The following is a 16,442-nucleotide window of genomic DNA, read 5'->3' on the forward strand; positions in this document are numbered from 1 at the left end:
CAGGTATTGCAAGTACGTCCTGCTTGTTGGCAAGAGGCTTTGGTTCTTTACCACATGAACCTCTCCATGAGGCTGATCGAACGTCCTCATGACATTACAACTGGTGATCCAAGAGACACTAAAGTGGTGTGAACATATCTTTTATGATCTAGTCTTGGAAGCCACATTAGTCATTTCCACAATATTCCATTGGTGTCACAGGTCAGCCCTGCTTAATGTGCAAAAGAACTACCAAAGGTGTGAATATCGTAAGAATCATTGCAAGCCATGTCGGAGACTATCACAAATGCTTGCAACCATGTAGCACATAGAGCAAAGTGTAATCTCCGGGAACTGTTTGATAGGAATACCTGAGAAGTGTAGCTAGTTCCAACTCCGGGGATGTAGAAATCATCATTATTTATGAAAAATGTTGGTTGTAAAAATTAGGGTGAAATAATTTTGAATAATCTTAAAATTCTTCAAAAAATAATGAGTGAGCAGTTTAGTATTTGCTGTGCACTGTACTGCTTTTCATCATCACAATGCTTATCATATAGGTATTATGCCAATTTTACAGATGAGCTGAGAACCAGAGAACTTAGGTAATAGATCACATGGCTAGCAAATGGAAGGCCAGAATACAAATCCAAGTTTTACTACTTAAACCCTAAAAGATTCACCATTGCCTCTTTCAAAAAGAGTGCTCTGCTCCAAATTTCTAAATATTTGCATAAAAATATCATTATAGCATTTGGAGCAAGTAATATTGTATTTCCACCTAATATTTCTGAATTATGTTGACTAGAGAGGTTGTAAAATAGAACTAAGTACCATTTAAATTATCTTCCTTTCGATCAGAAACAGACACTCGAGCTTTGGCAAAAGAGAGACAAAAAAAGGACAACCACAACCTCAGTGAGTATATTTTCCTTTTTCTCTTAAAAAGAAAGAAAGAAAGAAAGAAAGAAAGAAAGAAAGAAAGAAAGAAAGAAAGAAAGAAAGAAAGAAAAAGAAAAAATTAATGTGGGAGGAAATGAATGGAGGTTAAAATATGTGGTCTTTTATTGTCACTCCATAAGTATTAGGAGGTCACATAACCAAAATGACCAAAATGAATAGTATATATTCACCAGTTGAGCTATTTTGGGACATTTAAATGATGTGAACTCTCAGAAGAGCTACATATTTTTAGGAAGTGAAACATCTCAAATTGTCTCCTTGATCATTCTGTCTCTCTTAAGCAGGCTGGGTGAGACAGAGATGAGTGCATTTAGTTACATTTGAACTCTGTTGTGACTCATTGTCTCAAAGGTTTAGAGAGATAAAAGTGATTTTAGAAAATGTACATCACTTATAAAGCAAGAAACAATTCCGTGTTCTCATCTTTCTGTGTCAAGCTGCTCCTCCCTTCCTAACGATAAGTTACCTGAAAAGCATTGCTTATATTGTACTGCTAAATTCTCGCTCTTCTAAATAAATAAATAAATAAATAAATAAATAAATAAATAGATAAATAAATGTCTCTGATGCCTTCCTGGGGGTCACTTTGATAATGGGTCACATGAAATGGAGAAATACAAGCGAGGGAAGTAGGCTAGCAGCAATGTTGAGCTTGATAGTGTTTGTCCTGTCTCAAGTGCTTAATGTCTCAAGTGAGCCTGACTAATTAAGTGTGAAGCTTTTCTGTTTTGGAAGCCAAATCAAAAACTGAGAAAAGAATAAAATAGAATAAAAATAAATAAAAACCTGAAAGCTCTAAAACAAGCCAGAAATGTTCTTACATGGGGTTAGCTGAAATTAATTCTACATGTACCTGTGAACCCTACGTCTGTGTGCTCACATTGCTTCTGCCTGCATCACGGACGGGTCAGAGTTTGCTGACTAGGAGACTGTGCAGGAAAAGCTGGCAAGTGGTTCTGTCCTCAGGGCAGTCATGGAGAGGGAAATGATCTGATTCTGATGGCTTTTAGCGGTCGAGCAGAAGAGCTTTGGTCTAGGTTGTAAGACAAGTAGAACATGATGAGCATGTGGCGGGGGGGGGTTGGGGGGGAATAGTTGTTGATCGAAGGGATTAATGCAGCAAGGAACTATGGCTTCTCTCTTAGTGTTAAACCCGCTAACTCATTATTACTCTCCTTGCTCTTGTCTCCTCTTCTCTCCATCTATAGCTTAAATAGCAGGTCACTTAGCATCAAGTATGATGAGTTCCTGTTACATCCATTGTCAAGTGTTTTCTAATCCAGACTCCCTTAGTGGGAGATGTTGCTTTTTGGAGATATCAATGTTAAAAACACTTTAATATCCTATTTTATTATCCGAAGAATCTAGAACAAACCCAAAAATTTGTGAGGATCCTGGCAAGAGGACAGAGACCCACTCTCCTGAAGCCTAAATATTTAAAAGGTGTAACTCAAGCTGGAGAGTGCTACATTATGTATTCTCTATTTCTTTCTAAGGACTGGAGGGCCAGGGGTGAATTAAAATTCTCAGATCATCGGAGCTCTGAGTGGGGGTGTGGGGGTAAGGCAAAGGCAGCCCTCAGCCAACAGCCCAGCTCACTGCTCTCCCCGCTCCTTGTCTCATTCTGTGCTGCCAGTGGCCTTAGACAGGAGTATGAACATTCATCTTATACTTTTTAACTCCACACCCATCTGTGTAAATAACTTCCCCCTTCCGCACCTTGAGCCTAGAGGTGAGCACACTGGTGTCATGGTCCTCGCTCAGGAGGACAGACCCAGGAAGTGGCCTGCACAGGCTCTGGAAATGGGCTCAGGGCATTTGGGAAGATATTCCTGGTACCAGTTACTCAGAGTGGAGTTTGACTCTGTGATGGACTTGCTAAGGGGGGAAGGGTGTGGTGAGAGAAGGCAAAAATAGCTCCTCTTAAGTGTGGGTCCAGGATAGGGGCCTCTCTCACCCTCCTCTCAGGTCAGGAAGGAATGGATATATCAAAACTGTGAAGACTGAAACCACAGATGACATACCATAATTCGGGAATTTCTTAAAACTCGACTCCTTTACAAATAACTAGTACTGGATACGAAAACATTGAGGAACCAAGGTTCTCAATATAATTAGCCATTAAAAATTTATCAAGCACAATCTAAGAAGACTAGGAATTTCTGATATTTTACATAAGGTACATTTAAATAATAGATCTTGAAGAAATATTATAGGACTAAACCAGTTCCCTATTTTGAGGTAAAACTGTGAATATCCTTCACAGCTATTCTTCATCTTATATTTAAAAGTCTGTTTTATAATATAGGAGTGAGTTTGTGTGAACATAGAATTATTAGTAATTCTTACTGTGAAAATATGTGTGTATTTCTCTCAGCTTTACCTTTGTTTATTTTCAGTTTTTTAATGTAGTGTCATTGTTTTTTGATAGGGAAAACAAGATTGGCAAAGAGGGAAAATAAACTCTCTCGAGAATCAATTATATTCTAATTTTAGAGTAATCCCAATATATTACTACTGAAGGTCAAATCCATTCATGGTAAATTGCTTTGTAGAGACAATTGTTATTCTTTCATGACTTTCCTTGTTTCTGGTAGCAGATCTTAATTTTTAGCATGTATTAAGTATTCTCAAATATTTTTGATGTATGATTTTTCCCTGGAAAGATTTAAAAATGTTACCTATTGAAAAAACTACTATATAGAAGCATATATTGTAGTTCTTGATTCTAGGAATAAAGAGTAGACTATAAGACTACACTATAGTCTGTAAGACTGCTTTTGTATAGGGGTTAATATGGGAAAATCTACTTATTTGTATAGCTGACATTTATTGAACGTTTCTTAGATGCATAAAATTTCCAAAAGCAACGAATTTATGGAAACGCAAACAGAGAAAACAGTCTCTGCATAAGAATTTACACCAGTAGTACTCAAAATGTAGGTCCTAAATAAACTGCATCAACATGATCTGGGAATTTGTCAGAAATGCAAATCTATGGGCCCCAACCCAGATCTACTGATAGGTTTGGGATACAAATCTATTTAGCAATCCCTCCATCTATATCTAATGTATGCAAAGTTTGAAAACCACTACTCTATTTATTATTGAAAATTTTTAAATTAGAAAAATATACTTATAGTCTAATCACCATTTATTTAATACCTCTTATATGCCAAGCCCTCTGAGGATAGAAAAATGAGGAATAAGTGGCCCCTGCCTTCAAGGGGGTCACAGTTTAGGGGTGCCTGGATGACTCAGTCATCCGGTTGAATGTCTGCTTTCGGCTCAGGTCATGATCTCGGGGTCCTAGGATCAAGCCCTGCATCAGGCTTTCCGCTCAGCAGGGAATCTGCTTCTCCCTCTCCCTCTATGCATGCTCTCTCTCTCACTCTCTCTTAAATAAATAAGTAAAATCTTAAAAAAAAAAAAAGTCACAGTCTCACTGGGCACACACACCTGCTGTCTGCCAAATGTGTTAAGCCTTCAGGAATTATATAAGAAGAGTCAAGCATAGTGCAGAGTTCAAAAGATTATGATCCTGATGCGCAAAATGCATATGTGTGAAATGATGATCCAAGAGGAAATATATAAATATATATATGTATTTCAGTATGAGTAAATTTACAGCGTTTCAAAACATGGAAAATTTGTTTTGAGAGGAAATGTTTTTAAGGCATTACCAATAACAGAATCACAATTCTAACATTGTTATTTTTACTTTTAGGTTGAGATATATTTAAATTTTTATTTTTGAGTACTCTTTCGAGTATATGGAAATTTTTTTGCTCATTGTTTTTTAAAGATTATTGAGAACGTTTACAGCTGACCAAAGGTGAACTGTGCTTTAATGAGAATAATCAATAACATTTCTCTTTTAATAGTCGAAAGAAGAAGAAGGTATAATATTAATTACCGAATCAAGGAGCTTGGCACTCTTATTCCAAAGTCTAATGATCCGTGAGTTCAACAATCATTTCTATAATAATGTTATGGTTTGAATACCCCCCCAACATGGGTGGGAGGGGGACGGGAGGAGGAGAAACAATTGCTAGGAAACTGAGCAGCATATGGCAAAGGTAAGGCTATTGCTGCTCTTTATAGTTAGGTATCTACACCAGCCTCGTAGTTATTAAGAATCAAAGTTGTTACTAACATTTGTTCTTCTAAGATACAGGAAATAAGGAAAATATTTCTTCTCAGTTCATAGCAGGTCTTTTTATATGGCACCGATATTGGCAAATTTAGTGGTAGTATCAAATGCTGTTTATGATACTAACTGGTATTCCCGATTTATGGCTATAGCACTTCTTTCAATGTAAGATTTATTGAATTGTTGGGTTTTCAGAGGTCCCAAAGTTCTAGAGACATGTAGGTAAGAGGTGGAATTGTAAAAACATGCTGATTGATGCCAACCAATAATCAGTTATTGTAATTAAATTTTCATCCATGTTTTGGTGTCATAAACTCTCAAAGTCTGTTAAACAAGATGTTTAAGGTTGTAAATTTTAGGAAATAGTTGATCGATCAAAGTATTAAGTTAGAATGTTGAATGTTTCTCCAAAACATAAAAATAAGATTTGTTGCATTAATAATGACTTGGAAAATGTTTTATTCAAACTGAAAACTGGCCTTTCCAAATACTGGTGATCATCCATGATTTAAACATAGTGATGTTTGATGGAGTGATATTAGTGAAATTTGGAAATACTCTTTCCCTGCATCCAGATGCACCAACTCACTTGGACCATTCAGTAGTTTGTAATAGAAGGGAATGTAATATTTATCCTCGTGAACATTGTAGATGGAATGGCAAAAGAGCTCTGGATGGAAAGTCTGAAGAACTTAGTCATAACATAGGCCATACTGATAACCTTCAAATCTTTTAAAGTCTCTAAGCGTGCAACTCTTTCTAAAAGCAGAAGAAAACACTCTCTTTCCTGATAGGACCCTTTTTTTTTTTTTAACACTTAACATATATACATGCATATTTATTCACCAAACATTTGGCGTAAGGCCAAGGCTTTTTTGTTTGACTATGTGTTTCAACTTTTCTTTCTTACATAAACTGCACTAAAAATGTATAGCCTATTTTAATTTCTTTAAAATAAAACAAAAACTGACACAACCTCAATATAAATGGACTTTTAAAATGTTTACACAACCTAAGTATAAATGGATCCTTATTTGTGACAGTAAATTTTTTAGCAACCAACCTTCACTGACATTTTAATTGAGTCTTTCCAAAACTTATAATCTTCCTAAAAACAGTAACTATTTTTTATAAATGCTTTCTTTTTTGGCATTCATATTTCACTAGCTAATGTACCAATTATTTAATTATATTATCATTGTGGTAAGTAAAATGGGCATTAATTTAACCTCTTAAGCGGTACATGGCACCACAGTGACAACAGGAATACCTAAATGTGTCAGAGGGTAGCCCATTTGCTCTCTATCACCTGTTTTGTCCTGACAGCAGTCAGGGAGCATCACAAAGGGAATGGAGAACACTAATTAATCTCGTAAGTGACTGGATAAAAGGCCAGTTAAGAGAGGTCCTCTTGTAACTGGTGGAGCTAACCCACAGTGCCAGCGCGCGGTCATATGCAGAAAGTAGATGAGACTTTAAGATTGGACTCTGAAAAAAAAAAAAAAAAAGATTGGACTCTGAGACCTGACTATCTTCAGATTTCACTCTGCCTAGACGGCACCAACTATACTATATGGTTGAGTTTTTGTAAATATAAATCCAAATACTATATCTGAGAATACTGTACAAATTATAAAGCTTAGGTGAGGGATTATTATTCTACATTTTTTGGAAACGTTGGTTATAAAAAGTCTCCCGTTTACTTCTAACTCACTGTCCGGAACAAAGAATGGCAAACTTTTCCTGTAAGGGACTGGAGAGTAAATATTTCAAGCTTTGCGGACCACACATAGTCTGTGGCAATTTTCTAACTTTGTTATTGTAGCATGAAGGCAGACGTAGGCAATATGTATACGAATGACCATGGCTGTGTCCACTGAAACATTACTGACAAAAATAGACTGTAGACTGTTGTCTGTCTACCCTTGATCTAGAATACAGAAAATCAGTTTATCATAGAATCACATCCGAAAGAGACTATCATTGGGAAAAGTTTATCATAAGCATTCTTAAGTGTTTTTCTCTTCTTTATGGATGTCAGAAAGAGGTATTATTATTTGTTTTAATTGTATTATGTTATATGTATGGAAATGGAATTTATTTGGGGTCTATTGAAAACACATTAATTCATTAGATATTGATGAAGTCTACATGTGGCTCTGTGCACATAACACAGACCAGAAGAGACATCTCACTGCTGGCTGTGGGATTCCACGCATCCAGTACATCAATATCCTTAGGCTTGCTGTGGCCTCACCTCTTACCCTAGTGCTTCTCTTTAGGGCCCACCAATGCGATTCCCATGGCTGAATTTGGAACACAGCTGCTTTAAAACTTAGATCCTTGGAAGGCGGGGGGCACCTGGGTGGTTCATCGGTTGAGCATCTGACTCTTGATTTTGGCTCAATAAATTGGTTAAGAAGAAACCTTGCATATAAAAATGGTTTTAAAACAGAGTGAACTTTTAAAAACAGTGCAAATGATGTCAGGTAGAAATTGTCAGAAGACCCATTGTGTGGTCTCTACCACCATTTTGAAGATTTACTTAATAAACAGTGCCTTAAGACCAGAGGTTATCCTGTCTGCATTATTTCTTCTGTCCTTCAAGTTTTTCTTCCCATGAGAAGAAATGAAACAAAATCAGGGCCGAAAGGAGTTGGCCCTGCTTGGAGTTTTAATTCAGGAGTTCAATACCTTTTTGTATTACAGATATTTTAGTTCAATGACAAAAGTAGGCTCTTTTTCCTTAGACTTCCTATCATCTGGGAAGTCCCTGTGAGTGGAATGAGACCAGCCGCTATGATGGCCCTAAGGAACTGACAAAGCATTTGCACACTGTAGAGAGACTCTAGTAATGGGTTGATGCCTTTTAGGAGAAGATGGCTTAGTCAAGCCCTCGTAAGCATTTGTAACTTCCTTTAATTTGTTACAGCTAATGGAACTATCATCTAATTTGAACGCCCAGGGAGGCATATGGAAGTCAGATTTTTTCATAAACTATATTTTCTGCTCTGCTCACTTCTGCTCACTTAATAAACAGATTAATTCCAATATATCTCGCATAGATCACATAAACCAAAAGTACATAAAGTGTAAAATCCTTTCAAAATTGTCCTACATGCTGAGGTGCCTGGGTGCCTCAGTGGGTTAAGCGGCAGATTCTTGATTTCCGGTCAAGTCATGATCTCAAAGTCCTGGGATTGAGCCCCGATGTTGGGCTCCCTGCTTAGCTTGGAGTCAGCTTAAGGATTGCTTGCTCCCTCTCTCTAAAATAAATGATTAAATCTTAAAAAAAATTTTGCCTACATGCTTACTGTTTGCTGTATTAAAAAAAAAAAAATCTCATCCCTCTAAGCTGAAAATTCATCAAGGTCTTCCGCAACTCTGATTAACTTTTAGCAATTAGTTTGGCCACATTCTCCACATCTATTATTAATTCTCATATAAGATTAAATTCATTGACGTATTTTTCCAGATGTTAAAATCGGTAGCCTGTTTTATAATTCCAGATTTATCATTTCTCCTGACTTAAGACTAAGTTTTAATAAAGTATTTTTTCTACCCTCTAACCTGAGAGGTTATCTGATGATGTTTAACTGTATTTACTTAACTTAAACTTCTTTAAAGATAGGCACCCAGCTTTTATTTTTTTTAATTTTTTAAATAAATTTATTTTTTGTTGGTGTTCAATTTGCCAACATATAGAATAACACCCAGTGCTCATCCCATCAAGAGGCACCCAGCTTTTAAAACAAGTATTGCTGTCGTTTGTGCAGAAGAATTTGCCTAATGATTCTAGAAAGTTTTGCTCTATTGCTTAAAGTGACGTTGCTGAACTCTGATTTGTTTCACAATCACTCAGGATCACCATTCAGAAGGGACCCTATTTTTTTTTTTTTCTTAGAAGCATAAAAGCAACCTTATTAGAAAGTAGGTTAAAAGACTGGTACATTTGAAATGATCTTAAAAAATTTAGGCTTAAGTCCTCAGTAATGTACATTTCCTAGTTCATTAATGCAGAAATACCGCACATAGATTTTAATCTCAGAGTTAATAATAAAAGCAATTTTCACTAAAAATATAAAAACTGTAATGGTAGAATCATGATATTGCATTTAGCTCTCCCACAAAAAGTCACTTTATTACTTTCTTTTGACACTTATTTTCATTCTGGGATTAATTTTACTATATAAGGGCTTCTTAACTATTCTATTAAAATTTCTATTCAGAAGCAATAATATCTAAGAGTGAATAATAGTCATGTAAATCATTATTTCATATTAATGTAAAAGATTTTGTAAGTTCTTATGAATTCTGCTGACGTGCACAATTGTGAAAAGGTTATCTCTCCGTTCTGTAGTGATATGCGCTGGAACAAAGGAACCATTCTGAAAGCATCAGTGGAGTACATCAAGTGGCTACAGAAAGAACAACAGAGAGCTCGAGAATTAGAACACAGACAGAAGAAATTAGAGCAGGCTAACAGGCGGCTCCTACTCCGGATTCAGGTTTTTATAAAAATGTTGCCATGAACCACGTAGCTTATGTATGACTTACCCATCATCAGCTTTATTCATTGTCTCATCTGGGTTTTTTTTTCTTATTAACAATTATTATTTTTCCTTCTGAAGGATCATTTTATTGTCTTTCGGAAGTTCACGAATTGGGTTGTTTCAATTAGATTTTGATTAGAAGCCCAGGATCACGGCAGCTTTAAAAATGTAATGAATGGCAACAACTAGTTGCAAAATGCAGAAAATAGAACCAATTTTATAAACATACAATGTCATGTCAGGCGAAAAATAGTAATAAGTAAAACATTGGTTTCTCTATACAATATTGGGCACTAAATTCTTCCCTCTTCCTTTGATTTCTTTAGTAACATTGCTATGGATTTCGTTGCCTTAAGGCATATTGTGCGGGTGTATATTAAGTCACTCCTCATCTGTTCTTGTGACACAAAATATCAAAATATGGGTTTTCATAACTCCCAAGATTTTTTTTTTATGTGAGCATGCTTATTGCCAGGTAAAGCACTATCCTGTTCCATGAAATGGTCCTACGGTGAGAAATTAATCAGAAAGAATAAGTGAAATATTCTCCACTATCTCCAAATGGCTGTATTGTAATCTGAGCCACTATGGAACCATTATATGTTATGTATTCCTTTAGACAGCAATGAGAAGAGGATTCTTTTTTTTTAATCTGTGTAGTTTCCTCAGGGTTATTTTTCAGGCATTAGACATAGACTAGATTCCATCACTTGCAAAGAATATTATAATAGGTATTACTCTTCATTTTGAGTGCTCGTTAATATTCTGCTTCTATTTCTGCTTTATTTTCTAGAGTTAAGTCTACTTGCAAAGTCATTATTTAATCATTCTTATTTGAAATTGCAGGAACTAGAGATACAGGCTCGCGCTCACGGTCTGCCAGCCCTGGCTTCACTTGGCACAGTTGATTTGGGCGCTCATGTCACCAAACAACAGACCCACCTTGAGCAGAATTCAGTAGACTATTGCCAACAACTGACTTTGTCTCAGGGGACCAGCCCCGAGCTCTGTGATCAAGCCATGGCCTTCTCTGATCCTTTGTCACACTTCACAGATTTATCATTTAGTGCCGCTTTGAAAGAGGAACACAGATTGAATGACATGCTCCTGGATGACACAGTATCTCCATTTGGAACAGATCCTCTGCTATCTGCTACTTCCCCTGCAGTTTCCAAAGAAAGCAGTAGGAGAAGTAGTTTTAGCTCAGATGATGGTGATGAGTTATAAAAAAAGAAAAGAAAAGAAAAATAAAAAGAAAAAGAAAAAAACAAACAGGCTCGATTCATCAACTGGGAAGCAAGTCTACACAGGTGCTATGCAATTACGTTCTGTTCCACATATTGCTTTGGCTTACTCTTTCCAAAAGGAATCTACTGCCCGCGGAAAACTGTTTCAAAACGACAGAAGAATTCACAGGAAGAAGAAAGATGGTGTTGAAGAATTATTGAGAACTAAAATGGATTTTTTCCTCTTTGACTAAGATGTCCAAACCTACTTAAATTGTGTTTTCCTGGAAAGAGGTACAACATAAGAAATAGCTCTCTATGAATGCTTTAAAAGTAGCAATGTGGTGGTGCACCATGGAACCTAACAGACCGCAAGGAGCAAACCTACTGAAGTATACAACCCCCCCCTTTATTTTTTTTTTATTTTTATTTTTTACTTATTCACTTCCAACTCATTTCTGTTCAAGCCTTATGGTAGTTTTCAAGCATCAAGACCAACAGATCTGATAGCCCATTGACTTTCTCCACTGTCTGGTAGACATATTTAAAGTTCAAAGTCTATAGGAGAGATAGTTAAATGATATATTATCTTTCAGTTCTAATTGAAAAGAGAATCTACAGTAAACATTAGAATTTTCCACAACACAATACCAAAAATTTATAAAAACTTTGCTTTCTGAAATCAGACCCTAACCCTTTTTGTCAATTCAATTACACTAATTTCAAGAGTGTCTTTGCATATTTATGGAGACATGCTGTGTTCAGAAAAGGAACACACCAAGTACTTTCCTCAAGAATACGAGCTAAAATTTTACTCCTTTACACAAACATACACTTATACACAGGCACACAGTGTAGATAGTATATGTCTTTTTTATTTTCCTTCACTTTCAGATTTTTCTAGTAAACATCAGAAATCGTATTCCAAATCTTCTTTTCTTCATCAAAAAGAGATATTGGATAATCCATTTCAACAAATAAAATACAAAGAGAATCCTACCAGGACAATTTCTCAGCTATCTAAAATTTATCTCTGTCTCTAAAAATGGATGTAAATTAATTAGGTGATACAGTTTTGCTCCAAATTTGACAAAATATGGAAACTTTGTTTGCCAACTGACAAAATCATTAGCAAAACAGAAACTTTTTCCTATTATATTGAGCTCCATTCCCCTAAGTACTTAGAGTACCCTATGACCTTTGCTAGCTTTGTTAGCATTTATTAAAAATATTTATAACTGTAATGCTTTACTCAAAATTTTCTCTCTTGAGTTTAGGATTGGGAATTGACTCACCAAGCATGTTGCTCTGTGCTAAACCCCCATGAGTGATCATCTGATCACTGAGTATTTATGGAGGGATACTCAAACTGCAATGGATCCTGTGAAAATGTAGAACAAAAAAAAAAAAAAAAAAAAAGAAAATGTAGAACAGATGAGCAAGATATGGTTTTACTCCTCAGGGATAACAAGACTACATGAGAAAAAACAACAAAAGATAGAAGATGCATAGAATTAAACTCTATATGGCTAAATACAGAAGGTCAGAGAAAATGAAAACGAATGAAGAAAGCTGGAGAATCACAAAAGTCTATGGAAAAATAGAATGCAACCTCTTTTAAAAGCATAACTTTAGGGAAAAGGAGGGCATATTAGGGAACAATATTGATCAAATGATAAGAATGAGAATAGATTGATAAAGTGTCTTCATGGAACATTCACTAAAGATGCCAGCTTGGAAGTCCTGGAAAATAATATTGGCAACAGGTTGTGCTTGAATATTAGGATGAAATTATATGGCATAAATTGGATTTTTTTACTAGGAGGGAGAAACCTAAAAATTAAAATGCTACTGCACATTACTGAAGTAATTCAGAGGTAATCTTTCTTGAATATTAACTTTGGGATAAATTTTTGAAAGGGTGCTTTAGGTATTACTCATAGGGAAAAATGTCATCACAAAATTTGAGACATAATGCTAATGAAAGTGGGAAAATATTAAATTCTTACGGTCTAGTAATTATCTCAGGCTTAGCTTACAGCATTAGCTTAGAGTTGGGAGAATTAAAATAATTTTTATTGTTTGACATGGAAAAAAATAATTCCAAATTTATAGGAATATTCATTAAAGCCAGATAGATTCATCTGAAGTATGCCATATGAAAAAGAGCAATAAGATACACTTCAAGAATTTTCAATAGAACATTATATACTTTTAACTTTGTGATAAAATTCCACTTTATTATCTGGGTTGATAGTTTAATATAACAATACAAATCATAGAGAAGGAATAAATTTTTGAGTCCATGCAAAACACATTCTAGATAGGGGCTAATTTCTGTTTTCATTTTATCATTATTCTCATTTCTTCAGATTTTGAGAAGACTTACACTGATGATGTCATTACTCTGTCATTCTTTTTCCATTCTGTTAAAATACTACTACTCAGCCCTGAAGCTCATTCCTCATAATCTTAGCTAATTTAAGGGCTTGACGCAGGTGATAGAGTCTGGACAAAAGAGATCTGGGAAGGATACTACTAATATTTGCTGCTACTTTCGGATTATAATGGCTATCAGGGGACTGTAAAATGGGCAATGGATTTTTAAGGACAGATTAGAGTGGTGCTGTGTCACAGTCAACTGAAACAGATTAAAAACTTAATTTTAGTCAGTAGTTCTTAACTTTTTAAGGCATTGAGAACCTAGTAAAAGTTTTAGACTCGCCAGAAAAATACAGACTTGTATAAATGGTCCAAAATTTGCATGAACCAAGAAGTTTTAGGGACCTCCTCAATGTCTTGTTAGATGCCAGGTGAAGAATCCCTGAATCAGGTCTGTTACTTTAATGGAAAACACTGTAGCTATGTATCTATCAAGAGCTAAGTGGATAGTTAATGTCATATATAGTGGTGGAGGAAGGAGCCCTATTTATCTGTATATCACTTTCTCAACCCTAAAAGTGATGAGGTTGCCTAGGAAAGTGAAAGTGTACCAAACACTAGACTATTCACAAAAGAAATTGTTTACTTATAAAGTAGTCCCCCTTCAAACATCCTCTGTTGTTTAAATACCTCCTGTACATGTTATGTCCTCCTGTTATATGTTCATGGGTCAGTTTCTCTATGATTATTGGATATTGTAAATATCTGGCAATAACAGTTTAAAATAATGCATATAAATATCAAGGTAAAGATACGTAAATTCAAAAGCAAGTTATTTGGGTCTCTAAGAACCAAAAGAGATCCTGGAAAAACTGATGGATGTCTAGAATATTTTTGTAGAACTGAGACTTGTAACAGCCAAAGGGGTCTATTATTTATTAAACAATTTTGTCACAAAAAGCATCAGCCGTCACTGGACAATTAATACACAATTAACCAAGCTTTGTTCATTCAACGGATTAATGCAAAATTTCAATTATAATAAACTTTGTTTAAAATAAGATAAAAGTTTTATTTAAATTACTCTTAGTTATCTTGTCAAGATAATGTCCCATCCAATCTTTTATCTCTATTTATTATAAAATATTGACTGTCTTTTCATAGATGCACATCTAGCAGTCTTTCCAATTCCAAACTATCTTGAAATGACAAGTACCTCCACTGAGTACCTCTTCATATTTTTTTTTCTTTTTAATGTCCTTTCCCATAACTGGAAAATTTATGTATGGAACAAATTTCCTCAGTTTACAGACAGGGTATCAGTGGCTATAGCCTTCTTTATATGGGTAAAAAGCTCTAAATAATAAATACCCAGATGAGCTGGGGACATTGAGAAATAGCCTTCCTCCTTTTTTTTTAACTCATTTTTTTCCACTCACATGACTGTAAATAAAATATTTAATAGCTCTTACTTTAAAAAAAAATTAGGTACGAGTTTCTTGATTTGGCATGCTCATTTACCTTTATGTCAGGAGAGAAGTTAGATTTCCCAACGTTAAAAAGAATGTATTTTTTCTTTGTTTTGATAGATCGAGTCATATTGGAATTTTCTCATACTTCAAGGTATCATGAAAATGCTTTTTTGCTGTTCTGATACTGTGGAATTTTGATGTTTAAATAAATAAATGTCATAACTATAAGTGTTTCAATGTTTTTACAATATCTCGAGGCTGATATTTACTGCTCTCATAATATCTAAGATGTAGATGAATACTGGAATCAATTAATCATTTTGCTGTGTTATCAGCACTAGATCAACCATCTGGGTTTCTTGAAAACACCTGAAGGATTGAATTTTACTTCAGTATTGATAATGGCACGGCCTATTTACGCTACATGGAATGACATCATTTGCCCTTCCAATGCCCTGCGTGTTGATAAGTATAAGATGTCAACTTGAGTTAGCGTAAGTTACATATACAGAGGTTTTATTAAATGTACTTAACAAATACTAAACACATTTAGAGTGTTGCTGATCTGATGTGTCAAATAACCTCCTGTAATCATTATTCATTGTGTACACCAACATCTTATCATTTGTAAGATATTTAATTTGTAAATAAGGAACCTATTCAAAAACTGATAAGCTTTCTTATGATTTTTCTGTGTTACTTTTCTTTCTGTGACATTCATAGAGGATTTGGGTGTATAGGAGATTATTGAAAAATAGTTCTTTCGATTAAAAAAAAACAATCTCTCACTGGATTCAACTAATTTAATGAAGAAATACTACTCTCTGCTGCTGTGTACATTAAAAGGAATGTTTCGTCTTTTTCCTGTGAAGGAATGTATGTATTTTCTCTACATATCTGAATTATTTCTCTTAACCCTCAGTAAAATCTTTTTCCTACATTTATTCAACAGGCTTCGAGGATAAAGTTAAGATATTTTGTGTTTGCAATGCCACCTCTCCCATCCCTGCACTACCATCTTATTTCAAAAATTCTTTGTTTTCAACTTTGCTTTTTCCACAGAAATAAATTTCATCTCTGTGTTACTTAAAGCTGGCGATCATATTTAACAAACAAATGAGAAAATACGCAAACGAAATGGTAGACTATTATTTTGCTGAAAGAATTATATACGATCAGGATACTAAAATTTAAAAGCTAGCTAAAGTCAAGGACCTTATCTAACAGCATTGCAGTTGCGTATGGCGTACAAGGCTAAAATTAATTCAGCTATTTAATCTTAATAATAACAATGTAGTTAAAAATCTTTGACTTTAATAGTGCTTTACATATGTGAATAGCTAAAGTAACATTCCTATAACTTTCATCTAACACTGCTTAGATCAAGAAAACATTGCTAGTCTAATAAGACCATAGAATTTGTAATTATTACTATTTTTCATTTTTAATAACAAAGTAATGTATCTTATTTTCTAGGAAAATGAAGAAAACTGGTGTGTACTCTAATACATACATAAATCTTTGTGCACATGCTTTAAAAATTGTACCAGTATTTTCTTTGTATACATTAAATGAAAGCACAGACTTATTAAATTCTTTAATATACCTTTTATTTTGCCTTTGTAGACTGCACTGGAAAATAAAAAATGTGAGCTAATCATCTGAAAGGGTACTTAACAGCCCCAAGACTTCACAACTGACAACTGCTCACTGC

General features: G+C 34.8%; 1 protein-coding gene across 20 annotated transcripts in view; it reads left to right on the forward strand.

The window, feature by feature from the left end:
- TFEC (transcription factor EC) overlaps positions 1-14,956 on the forward strand; it is a 221,842-nt gene extending 206,886 nt beyond the window's left edge. For all 20 annotated transcript variants that reach the window (XM_077856038.1, XM_077856042.1, XM_077856046.1 and 17 more), the window contains 4 exons: positions 841-897; positions 4,827-4,902; positions 9,456-9,603; positions 10,495-14,956. In XM_077856038.1, the coding sequence (XP_077712164.1) occupies positions 841-897; positions 4,827-4,902; positions 9,456-9,603; positions 10,495-10,875 (662 nt within the window). In that variant the 3' untranslated portion in view covers positions 10,876-14,956. The remainder of the gene's footprint in view (positions 1-840; positions 898-4,826; positions 4,903-9,455; positions 9,604-10,494) is intronic.
- The last annotated feature ends 1,486 nt before the right edge of the window (positions 14,957-16,442 follow it).

Source organism: Canis aureus, chromosome 18, assembly GCF_053574225.1.
Source record: "Canis aureus isolate CA01 chromosome 18, VMU_Caureus_v.1.0, whole genome shotgun sequence".
NCBI lineage: Eukaryota > Metazoa > Chordata > Mammalia > Carnivora > Canidae > Canis > Canis aureus.